Source organism: Ornithorhynchus anatinus, chromosome 9 (genome assembly GCF_004115215.2).
Source record: "Ornithorhynchus anatinus isolate Pmale09 chromosome 9, mOrnAna1.pri.v4, whole genome shotgun sequence".
Taxonomy (NCBI): Eukaryota; Metazoa; Chordata; class Mammalia; order Monotremata; family Ornithorhynchidae; genus Ornithorhynchus; species Ornithorhynchus anatinus.
In genome coordinates, this window is record NC_041736.1 from 47,600,914 (window position 1) to 47,614,436 (window position 13,523).

Sequence of the window (13,523 nt, forward strand, 5' to 3'; positions counted from 1 at the left end):
AGCAGATATTTCCTGTCCACATGAGTTTACAGTCTAGAGGGGGATACAGACATAAACATAAATAAAATTACAGATATGCACATAAGTGCTGTGGGTTTGGGAGAGGAGAACAATAGAAGGATCGAGTCAGGGGGATGCAGAAGGGAGTGGGAGAAGAGCAAAAGAGGGCTTGGTCAGGGAAGGCTTCTCCAATTCTTTGATTCAAAGTAACCAGTTTATTGCCTTCTCCTCACTCATCTTTAAAATCACCCATTGTCTTCACTTTAGCACTCCCCTGGGTCTTTAAATGTTAAAAGGAATTTCAATTGAACACCTCATGCTGGGTTAAATGCACCTGTTTAAATATGATAGAGATAAGATAGAGTTGTTTGTCTCTTTGCAGCATAATTTTGGAACTCTGTTCCTGCCACTTTCAAATCACTTCAAAGCAATGTTTCTGACAAATTATTCTTAATGGAGTAAACTGATAGATTTATTTGGATGCTTTATTTTCTGCTCTGATTATACTTCACTTTACTTTTTTTTAGAGCCCACGGCATATAAAAGCTGCTGCGTGTGATTTTTAACGTTTAATAATTATATTCTAAACTTTTTCCCCAAATCAAGGCAATTGGAAACATCGTTGGTTTAGTTTCCTCCGTTAATCTCCTGACGTTGAAAGTAGGGTTGTTGTTTTTTAATTTGGAATTATTAATATTCTACATACTAAAGTATGCTGTGGGATCTGAGTACAAGAACAAGTGATAGTAACAATATTCATTAAATTTTACAATGTGAATAGCACTGTATTAAATGATGGGAAAGAATGCACAGGTGGGAATTACACATGCTCCTCATAGAAAATTTTAGGACTATTTTGTGGCTAAATCTTTCTTGGATCATTCATATACTGAATAGCTCACAGGCTTGGGAGTCCGAAGGCCCTGGTTCTAATCCCAGCACTGCCACTTGTCTGCTGAGTGACCTTGGATGAGCCGTTTAACTTCTCTGTGTCTCAGTTAACTCATCTGTGAGCCCCATGTGGGACAACCTGATTACCTTGTATCTACCCAGTGATTAGAACAGTGCTTGGCACATAGTAAGTGCTTAACAAATACCATAATTATGATTTATTACCGTTAAGCACTTAAAATTGCCATTTTTTCCTTATGACATTTATCTTATTGTTCCTTTCACATTAAACACTTTAATTACCCTTATTTTTAATCCTGAAAGCTTTAAAAATACATATTCCCATCTCATCCAAACACTTTTTAGTGGCCAACTGCTTTTCTTTATTTGTGACAAGACTTTGTAAACTGAATTTTAACTTCCTGGTAAGTTCATACTACATCTTTTCTGGTTGCTATTACTTAACCCCTTTTCCAAAGGCCAATCACCCTCTGAATTTAAGTTAAAAAAGGCCTTTAGAGGAGAGTGATTCAGAAAGGCTTTGAAGATTGGTCAGAGATGTGAATAGCAAGGGAGTTCAAGGCAGGAATTAGGGTGTGAGCAACAGTTCTGTGGCAACAAGTGGATAAATAGAAGGAAGAGAGCTTATTAAAAGTCTGTAGTCGAGAGGTTTCTGAGGCAGAGAGGGATGGGCAATCACTGGAGGCTTTTGCCAGGAAAAATGTTTTAGAAACGTGACCCAGACAGCAGAGTGAATGAAGTATACAATGTAGAATAGGGGAAAGAGTGGAGGCAGAGAGGTCACTAAGAAGGTTGACGCAGCAAAGCCATAATACAGTACAGCACTGTGGCCTTTTAGATGGAGAGGAAGAGACAGATTCCAGAAATGCTGTGGAAGAACTGAGAGGATTTGGGAACAGGCTGAATGTGGAGGTTCCAAAGGGGGATGAGTAATGGCATTGCCAAGAACACCGGGAAAGATCCTTCTTTCCATGATAGGTTATAAAGCTTTGCCTTCAAAATTTGGCCCATTTGAGAAAGTCACAAACCAGATTGCTTAGAATAGTCACTAATACTGTCAATAACAGTTGGCACAGTGCATTGCACTTGGCATTTAGAAAGTATAAACTAGCCAAGGGACATATTTCCTGTCCACAGGGAATTTACACTCTTATGGATAATAAGACCTACTTGCATTAGTTTCTGATATGAAAAAGGAACAAATCAGTCACTTTGAATACTTAACAAGTGACTCCATCAAGGAGTATTTTAGATTGTTTTAAACATCTTCTGTCTTGGTATATGCTATTGAAAGCAGCATACAATTCTGGATGCAAACTTATGCTAAATACTCATTTCTTTTCTTCAGACCCTTGATATTTCTGTTAATAAAATTCACTGCAGTTATGTAAGTTTTAGCTCCATGGAAACAGTCACGTTGAAATTTAATAATTACGGTAAAGCAACCTTGTGGCATATAATAATACTATTTTAGATTTCTGAAGTTCCTTTCTACTTAGGGACACAAGGTGCATTTCATTGTATCCTACAAGTTCTTCCATAAGAAAAAGTATTAACTTCAATTTCTCAATAGAGAAATGAAGGTAGAGGGAGTTCATAGGTCTTTCACCATGTTAAGCAGTGTAAAGGCTTCACATTGGCTCTTCTTTGTCATTCCTAGGGATATAGACGGAATTTCAATTGAAATTTATTGAGTACTTGTGTGAGAAGCACTGTACTAAGCACTTAGGGGAGTTCAATTCAGAGGTGGTAGATGCATTTCCTCCTTGACTACTCTAACAACCTCCTTACTGATTTCCCTGCCTCCCTCCACTCAAGTCCTTACTTAATTCTACTGCCTAGATTATTTTCACTTTAAAACAAAATTCAGCCCACATCTAATTCCTCAAGAGCCTCCAGGGCTTGCCATCCACTTAAACAAACAGAAACTCCTTACCATTGCCTTTAAAATACTCAATCAATTCATCCCCTCCTACCTACCGATGCAGATTTTCTATTACAACCCTGCCCACACACTTCTCTCTAATGCCCACCTACTTGCTGTTCCTTGATCTTGTTTCTCACTGATGACACCTTGTCCTCAATTCCCTCCTCCTTCACATAGGACAGACCACCACTCTCCCCACCTTTAAAGACTTATTTTGCACTCCTCAGTCCAAGAGTCCTTCCACACGAAGCCATCATTCATCCTACTCCTTCTTCCTTCTGTGTCACCTAGATACTTGGATCTTCATCCTTTATGCACAATACCCACCTCACCATAAGCCCCACAGCACTATGTACATATCGCTAATTTACTGTCTTCATTCAATTATATTTGAGCGTTTACTGAGTGCAAGTCACTATTTCCCTCTAGACAGTAAGCTCCTTGTGAGCAGTGAACAGGCCTACCAACTCTGCTGTATTTTACTCTCTCAACTGCTTAGTATAATACTCTGTACACAGTCAGGACTAAATAAATAGCATTGATCGATCGATCAATCATCAACTTTTCATAAACTCAAAGTTGGTGGTATTTGTAAGCTTGATGGAAGAAGCTCTTACAATTTTGCTAGCATTCAAGGTGGGTTTAAGTGAGACTAAACCGACATTAACCATCTACCATGACTGCCAAAGTTTACATGTCAAGCATTTATGACCAACTCCTGCCATAGAGGTTTACCTCAATAAACACCTTCCTGAAAGGCAGCTTCATCAATTTAGAAAAAAAATTAGAAACAACTCCCAACAGTTGGCACAATAGCAGCTTTCATGACCTAGTGGATAGAGCTCAGGCCTGGGAGACCGAACCTGGCTCTGCCACTTATCTGCTGTGTGATGTTGGGCAAGTCACTTCACTTCTGTTTGAGTTACCTCAACTCTAAAAAGGGGACTGGATCTACGAAACCCATGCGGGAAAGGGTCTTTGTCCAACCCAATTTACTTGTATTCACCCCAGGGCTTAGCACAGTAAATGCTTAAATATCACAATTACCATTATTTGTCCCTCTCCCACCTGCAGGTCCAAAAAAGCACATGGATTCACATAAAACTTCCTTGGGCAACAGTTTAATTTTAGTATTCTCCTCAGATTAAACTGCCAAAGAAGCTAATTACACAACTACCTAATCAATGATTCTCATAAATAACAGTTCAGCAAAACAAATGTTTTCACAAAATGTAATACTTAGAATGTCCTATTTAGAAAAAGAGACCATAGAATAAACTGAACATTGATTTTTAATGAACTCGTACAACATACATGCTAGTGCCCTAAGGTACTGAAGTCCCTTTTGGATTTTATAGCATTAGCCTACTCTTTTATTTATTTACCTGAAGGAAAAAAAGTAGTGACATTGGTGTGCAAATCAGTAGGTGATTTCAAACAAATGATTGCGATGTCATGGAAAAACCTAAGCAGTAGCTGCAGGCAAACACCTATAAGTATCACTATTCTCATTGCTATAAAAGACTAGACAAAGAGAAACAAAGGTGACAGACTATTTGCCAGTGCTGAAGCTTTTATAAAAACAATAATAGGACAAGGATATAAATGCTTAGGAAACCCTCAAAGTATTATTAATGATTTATACTTTAAAAGAAAATTTGCTCGATTAGGGAGTGGCACCATAATTTGGCACAAACACTACCGCAGAACTGTACCTTCTAATGCACAATCATTTATTGGCAATATTTTGAATTCTGCTAATCTGAAAGATTTTACAATTTGGCCTAATCACCACTAAAGTAACTGTTGTAACATTCCTTTTGTTCTCAAAATGGGAAAAAGTATAAAGGGTTTAACAGACTAGGTATGAACCCCGGAACCGCTTTTACTATTAAGCCACGTTCACTCATCTGTTCCCACTACTCCGGCATCATGTGTCCTGTTTACACTGCCCTCACACCCACCTTCGTGTCTGGGCCTTGCCTAGAAGAAGAGAGTAGATAAAGCAGATTATCTGCTTCATAATGTCTGAAGGTCTCCCATTTGGCATTCTAGAGAGAGATCAAGTAAACTGCATCTGAGTTTGATGATCTAATCAATCAATTGTATTTTTGAGTGTTTACTGTGTGCAGATCACTGTACTAAGTGCTTGGGAGAGTACAATATAAGAGACATGTTCCCTGTTCACAGTGAGTTTACAGTCCAGAGGGAGAGACTGACAGTAATATAAAATAAAATTACAGATACTGTGGGGCTGAGAAAGGGGTGAATAAGAAGTGCAAATTCACACATACGGGTGACAGAAGGGAATGGAAGGAAAAGAAATGAGGGCTTAGTTAGTGAAGACCTCTTGAAGGAGATGTGCTTTTAATAAGGCTTAGAAAGTGGGAATAGTGTTTAATATGTATGTTTTTTAGTCTTCAGTAATTTTAAATATGAAATATTTGAACTCCTGTGCCCTACAAATACATCAGAATGCCTTTGTAAAGTGGACAAACCAAAATAGGAGAATCATCTGAAAATATTGCTTCAGAAAGCCTTCATATTGTGACCCATTAATCTACATTTTACCCCAGCTCAATCGATTGAGCACCTGGGGAGGGAGTGCCTACCTTAGGAGCTTTGGCATGTTTCCCACATCTGGCATCCTTAACGAGGCTGAGATCCAAAAGCTCTGTCTCCTGAGGGGGAGGAAAAAAAAAAGGTCACATGAAATATCTACATTAAATAACATTGGAGGGAAAATGCTTATATATATATATTTTTATATATATATATATATATATATATGTCTTGATCCATTGGAAAAAAAAACTCATGACTGTCCGCTCCCTTTTAAATTTTGTTTTCTTAAAGTCTAAGTGTTCTAAATGTTTAAAGATAACCAGCCATCTGGAATAGTCTTTAATATTGATTTTGATGAAATTGATCCCTAGTTTTTACCTTAGCTGCTTAAGATTCTTTGTTCATATGCCACTATGTCTATATTTGGATCACTTAAAAGAAGAATTTCTGAAAAACATTTAATTCATCCCTCTTCATAATTGCTGAAAGCAGTTTATGGGGACTATTTGCTCAAGAGAATTACATCAACTGAAAAACTCTGAGGTATAAGTTAATTTATTTTGAGGAAATATAGCAGCTCTAGTTCATGGGAAAACTGTATTTTAAGATGAGTTATGTGAATCTTCCATAATAATAATAATGGTATTTGTTAAGTGCTTACTATGTGCCAAGCTCTGTTCTAAGCACTGGGGTAGATACAAGGTAATCAGGTTGCCCCACGTGGGGCGTACAGTCTTAATCCCCATTTTTCTGATGTGATAACTGAGGACCAGAGAAGTTAAGTGGCTGGCCCAAGGTCACACAGCAAACAAGTGGCAGAGCCGGGATTAGAACCCACATCCTCTGACTCCCAAGCCCATGCTCTTTCAACTAAGCTCTTTCCAAAACTGAACATAAAAACCTTCGCTTTATCTAAAGAATAATTAACCCCACACGCTCCTCTCCTCCACAAGACTCTATAATATGTGGAATACTAATTATGATAATAATAATAATAATAATTTTGGTACTATACTTACTAGGAAGTGCAGAGGTAGATACAATACAATCAGATCAAATAGCTCTGTCCGACTTGCGGCTCACAGTCTAAGGAGGAGGGAGAGTAGGTACTTTATCACCATTTTAGAGATGAGGAAACTGAGGCACTGTCACCTGTCGCCCAGGGATGGATTTTTTACAGGAACTGGTGCGGAGAGGGAGAGAGGGTTTTTTGTTTTTTTTTTTTTTTTTTAACAAAATTTACACCTCGAGGTGAATTGGGTTATTTTTGGACACAGGGAACTGTATTATTTGATGATATTAGAGCTTCCCTAGCTGGAAGAATATACTTAAGTGTTACTTAAGTTACTCGTGGTTTAACACCCAGCTCCCACCCAGGCCTTATTCACTTACGGTTCGTTCGCACGTGGTTTGGGCGGCTAGCTCCCAGCCATGTGCACTTCCCACTTGGGGAGGAATCCACTTATGCGTTCCACACCCCTGGCGAAGAACCTGGTTTCCAGGCCCACGAGCCTTCAGCAGGACGGGACCCTCCCCCATGCCACGGCTCCTCACTTGGTGCAGGCCGAGCAGGCCGCTCACGCTCCGGACAGAGGTGACCCGTAGCTGGCTGCTGCAAATCCCAGTCTGCTGCACAAGAGGTCAGAGGCCACAGCCATTTATCACCTTTGCTGCTAGGCCATCCCAACTTCTGGCCTCAGTTTAACCAATCTCCTCCCTCTCCCCCGCCCACTTACCTAATAATAAATAATGATGGTATTCAGTAAGCACTTACTATGTGCCAAGCACCGTTCTCAATGCTAATCTGATTGGCACAGGGGCCAGGGAAACCTTCTGTATTCTGTATGTATAGAGAAGCAGCATGGCTCAGTGGAAAGAGCAAGGGCTTGGGAGTCAGAGGTCATGGGTTCGAATCCTGACTCTGCCATTTGTCAGCTGTGTGACTCTGGGCATGTCACTCAATGTCTCTGTGCCTCAGTTACCTCATCTGTAAAATGGGGATTAAAACTGTGAGCCCCACGTGGGACAACCTGATCACCCTGTATCTACCCCAGCACTTAGATCAGTGCTCTGAACATAGTCAGCACTTGACAAATACCAACATTATTATTATTCTTATTCCCAGCTTGGGCTATCGATCTAGCAGTTTTAGTTAGGGGGGTGGTATCCCACCTGCACTTCCGAGTTCCACTCACTGGCTCGGGCGGTCACGAGATGGCATTTGACCTTGAGATGGTGGATAGCCCGAGGTCACCTTGAGACAGGCACAGAAAAGTTAAGTCACTCGGCCAAGGTCGCACAGCAAGCAAGTGAAAGCCAGGATTAAAATCCAGGTCCTCTGACTCCCACGCCCATGGTCTATCTACTGGGTCATGATGATTTTAGTATTAGTATTTTTCTAATGCTAAAGATAAGGTTCAAAATTTCACTCTGGATTGCTTTTTAGTTAACAAGCATTAGGTCTCAAGCATCGTTTGAAATTTCAAGGAGAATGGAAAAGTAATAATAAAGTTGGAATTTAAGCACTTACTCTGTGCCAAGCACTGTTCTAAGCGCTGGGGCAGATACAAGGTAACCAGATTGTCCCACGTGGGGCTCACAGCATGGCCAAGTGGATAGAACACTGTCTTGGGAGTCAGAAGGACCTGATTTCTAACCCCTGATCTGCCACTTGCCTGTTGTGTGACCTTGGGCATGTCACTTAGTTTTTCCGTGCCTCAGTTACCTCATCTGAAAATTGGAGAATAAGACTGAGCCCCATGTGGGACCGGGACTGTGTCCAACCTGAATAGCTCATATCTACCCCAGTGCTTATTACAGTTCCAGGCACAAAATAAACACTTAAATACAATAAAGTTATATGATGATGAAATACCAAATTAAGGTGATTAGGTTTAATTCATCAAGGCATCCTTAGTGAAGAATTTTAAATTTGCTTTCACAGTAAAATTCAGGACAAAATTACAGTCATTTCAAAATGGTTTAAAATGCTTTCACACCAAATTCACCCCCATCCCCCAAGAGCTATATGCAAAGATTTCATGGGGAAAAACCTCTAAGAGCTTCCTAACTTGAATTTGCAACACTTTGAAAACTGGATATTATTTCCTATCACAGAGCAGTTGCTTTCATCACACTTTGCCTGCAGTGTGATGAGTGATTTCTTAAACATGCTTTTAAAAAGTTAATAAGTTAGGGATGGTTAAATATTCTCATTATTATTCAACAAATATTCCAATCCATCAACTACAAATGTAGTGAGGTAGATGAGCCATGAAATCCAGAGCAAGCTCAAGAAACAATCCCCAAGGTATTTAAAATTCTAACTTTTTGAGACGCAATCTCAATCCACTGTTCACGATTATATTAGTCACACTCTATAACAGTATATTTGAAGTTCAACCAAAGCAATTATAGCAATAAAGATATCTCAGGGGACATCAGTGGGTGTTCAGGTGAGGTGGCAGCTGGTGACATCTCCAAATATGGTACATTCCTTAACACTTTTAGTCTCTGCATAACCAGTCAAGTGTTTAGACGCTAGCCAGAAAACCTCACGTGTGGTGGGCAGGAAGCAGAAAAACTGCAACATTTGCAGGAGAGATGGCTATTGTACTCTCCCAAGGGCTTACTACGGTGCTCTGCACATAGTAAGGGCTCAATAATTACAATCGATTGACTGAAGTACTTACTTTTTTTAATTCTGAAGTCAAGGTGTTATACAGAATCTTAGGCTATCCTACACTGTAATCTATAGCAATTTCATGTCTACACATTTAAGCTGTCTTTACAGTCTACCAATATTACTCCAAAGTCTGTCCATTAGTTTTCAGCTGTCCCTTATTTCTGAACTATGCAATATATTTTCCCCACTCCTTGAAATGCCATCAGATCTGATGGGCCATTCCCTAGATCTTATTGTTCTGCTATTTATACAGCTTCTTTGCAGGAGCCTGACTTTTTTTTTTCACTTCAAATAGCTGATTGCAAGTGGCTCAGTGGAAAGAGCACGGGCTTGGGAGTCAGAGGTCATGGGTTCTAATCCCAGCTCTGCGACTTTGGGCAAGTCACTTAACTTCTCTGTGCCTCAGTTTCCTCATCTGTAAAATGGGGATTAAGACTGTGAGCCTCACTTGGGTCAACCTGATCACCTTGCATTCCCCCCCACCCCCAGTGTTTAGAACAGTGCTTTGCACATAGTAAGCACTTAACCAATACCATCATTCATTAATTATTATAAGTGCACCACACCTTAGTTTCTCCTTTGCAAAACACTTCTTCACATTTTCAGTTAGTTGAAATAGTAGAGAAACCACTGATGACATTCCAGAACATTTTCAGCACTTAGAACAGTGTTTGGCACACAGTAAGAACTTAACAAATACCTTTATTATACTCAATATAATGATATCTATTGGGATGTATGTGATACGACAAACACTACAGCATGGAAGTTGTTGTCTATTCATGATCCTGGAGCCATAATGACCCCAAAACCTTCCACTAGTTCCAGAGTCTTAGTGGTCCTTTCCCAGATCTACATGAACTCTGTACCACTCCCAGGTCACAGTGCTTATCAGCACAAGCCACAGTGGAAGAAGGTTAGGTCCTGAATTTTAAAAAGCATAAGAGCATTAATACCCCTGGGGCCAGATAGGGGATGGAATCTGAAAACCAGACTGTCTATTGGACAGCCAGACTCCTTCTAATCTCTTAGTAATGGTATTAAGTATCACGCACTGTTGAGGCTTTGGAAAACATAAAGAGGCAAATTCACAGTCACAGGGACCTAACAATAAAATAATTATGAGATTATTATGCATTATGGTATTTGTTAAGCACTTACTATGTGTCAATCATTGTTCTAAGCACTGGGTAGATACAAGTTAAACAGGCTGGACACAAACTGGGTTCTACATGAGGCTTACACTCTTAATCCCCCCTTTATAGATGAGGTAATTGAGGCGCAGAGAAGTTAAGTGACTTGACCAAGGTCACACAGCAGGCATGAAGCAGAGCCAGAATTAGAACCCACGTCCGTCTGACTCCCTGGCCAGTGCTTTATCCACTAAACCACAAACTGGTCTTGACTTCCCCTGGTATTTGGAAAAATGGGAGAGTTAGTCCACCAAGTGACCAAACAAAGAGTGTGAAGAGGCTTTTCAACCTGAGTGCAGGAACAAAATCTCATTATATTGGGCCTCATTTAAAATGCATATGAGTCTAAAGAATATTTAATTATTTTTATCTAAATCCACTTAGTTTAATATTTTGTAATTTAAACATATTTAAATGGTTTCTGGTACTTAGACACTAAGTTAATAAACCCTCTTAAACTTGGAAATTCTTCAGGTCTATATGACAAGAATACCATGCACAGCTATTTTCAGTCACTATGCTTGGGGCAAATCAAGTCTCTTCCACTGCAAATTTCTGAAAATTAAACAGAAATTTAGGCTGATACCCCATGATCCCTATAATTGTACACTTAGCATTTTAGGTGCTTTTTTTTTTTTCAAGAAAATTAGGGGAGTTTCAAGCTGGCATTCTCTGAATGCCTTTTAGCATCTAGTAATCAAGTTTGGAAATATTGATCTTTCTAGAACAAATTCATGGCTAGGCACATGCCATCTAATTTATTATACAAAATAATTTTCTGAAAAGCTTGGACAGAATGCCTGGCTTTATAGTGTTGAGCAATAGTTCAATATTTCACTCAGGCCACCATAACACAAGGAAACGGTTAAAACTGCCAGAGGATAGGTTTTTGAAATATTTCATTTTCAGATCTATTGGAGAAAACACATTCTGCTCACTTGGGGGAGAAAAGGAAAAATGAAATTTCTCTAACAAAAATAAATTTTTAATGGAGAAAATGCAATTCTTTTTTTAAAAGCCTTTCCTCACCCTATTCGCCAAGTAGAATTTATATAGACTACCAGCCTCCTGGATCCAAGATAAGGAAACTTGTTTCAAGACAAACAATGAACAGAATAAATTTTTACATAGCATCTCAAACTTGCAATATCCCTGGGCAAATGGTTGAGCTGCTAAACGCCAATCTAAGACTGAAGAAATCAGAAAAATCTGTAAAAGACTTTAGAATTGAAAAATTAATAGTTTTGAAGGGATTCAAGACATTCCTGATATTTCTGTGGCATCTATGAGTTCTGAAGGTCTCAGAGGAGAGACAAAAAAAGCCAGTAGTGAGTTTAAGATGGAAGATAAATCTGATGGACTGATGCATCATCAAGGTAATATCCAAAGGAAAAGTCTGCTAAAGTACACAAAGATTATGTTGTCAGACCTTTAATTGTAAAGCCACCATGGATGATTTTGCCAAAAGATTTTGCGTTGATTTAGATGCTAGGGATAAAACATCATGACACAGGTTTTAGGAATCAGGCAGTTTATCATTTATTTTGGAGTAATATGTGAGGTTGAAAAAAATAATGACTAGACAGAGTTTTCAGAGCCATTAACTAGATGGAATATAAATACTTCTACATAATTAGAAATAAAATGATCTCTAAAGATATCAGTTGTAGTAATGGAAAAACTGCTTTATTATATTTATATTTATTGTGTATTTATCCATATCACAATATGGGACATTGACCAGGGAACACAAGAGAGGCAAATTGAATAGAACTGGAATAAAATCCACCCAGAACTGTTTTTCCAAGCTAGAGAGATTCCTGCGATTAGATACTTGAGTCGGAACATTGTCAAAAACAGTCTGTGGCACTGAATAATCAAAAATTAGTTGAATCATATAGGGAAAATAAAACATGTGATTTCCTGATGCTGGCCTAGATTAGTGTGTACTGTAAAGGAACTTGAGCACAGGTGAATCCTGGAAATGGCTGTGTCGTCTCCAGTTTAAAGGTACGGAAAATACATTTCCTGCCTTTAATACCATTCAAAAAGTCATGAAAAACCATATTTGAATCCCAAAAGATTTTAATTACATTTTCCTAGGACATATTCTTGGCATCGGATCATCATACGTCAGGGAAGAGAGATGCTGTATTGATCAACATTACCTTTTACTTTTGAAATGCATGTAATAAATGGCTGCCATTTGAGTGTTCTAAATAGCACATGAGAGGACAAGCAATCATCCTAGTTTATTCATTCTTTCAATTGTATTTATTGAGCACTTACTGTGTGCAGAGCACTGTACTAAGCACTTGAAAAGTACAGTTCAGCAATAGAGACAATCCCTGCTCACAATGGGCTTACAGAATAGAAGGGCTGAGACAAACATAAAATCAAGTAAAGAGCCATCTATAGCATCAATATAAATAGAATTACATATATATATACACATATACACACACATATATACACACATCAAAACAGACAGGCATTAATATAATTAGAATTATAGATATGTAAATATACATACACAAGTGCCGTGGGGCGGGAAGGGGGGTAGAACAAAGGGAGCGAGTTGGGGTGATGGGAGGGGAGGGGGAGCTGAGGAAAAGGGGGGCTTAGTCCGGGAAGGCCTCCTGGAGGAGGTGAGCCTTCAGTAGGGCTTTGAAGGGGTAGAGGGGGAAGTGTGATTGTTTGGCCAATTTGAGGAGGGAGGGCATTCCAGGCCAGAGGTAGGATGTGGGCCAGGGGCTGACGGCGGGACAAGTGAGAACAAAGCACAGTGAGAAAGTCTGCACCAGGAAAGATGGTATTTGTTAAGCGCTTACTGTGTGTCAAGCGCTGTTCTACAGGTAAATAAGTTGTCCCATGTGGGGCCCACAGTCTTAACCCCCATTTTACAGATGAGGTAACTGAAGCCCAGAGAAGAAAAGTGACTTGTCCAAGGTCAAACGGCAGACAAGTGGTGGCATTGGGATTAGAACCCACAGCCTGACTCCCAGGCCCGTGCTCTATCCACTACACTATGCTCTCTTGCCAATTCTACAAATTGAAAACATTACCTTATTTGTTCCTAACCCAACTGCATCTCCTACTGTCTTTTCCCTCAACAATGTAAACTCCTTGAGGGCAGAGACTATGTCTACAGCTCTCCCAAATGCTTAATACAGTGCTCTGCACACAGCGAGTGTTCAATAAATATGGGTCGGATTTGCCCAACTGTCAGGGCTACTTACAC

General features: G+C 39.4%; 1 protein-coding gene across 3 annotated transcripts in view; it reads right to left on the reverse strand.

Moving 5' to 3' along the window:
- Positions 1-13,523, reverse strand: part of PLCB1 (phospholipase C beta 1) — a 457,205-nt gene that overhangs the window by 307,726 nt on the left and 135,956 nt on the right. For all 3 annotated transcript variants that reach the window (XM_029071936.2, XM_029071938.2, XM_029071937.2), the window contains one exon: positions 5,452-5,520. In XM_029071936.2, the coding sequence (XP_028927769.1) occupies positions 5,452-5,520 (69 nt within the window). The remainder of the gene's footprint in view (positions 1-5,451; positions 5,521-13,523) is intronic.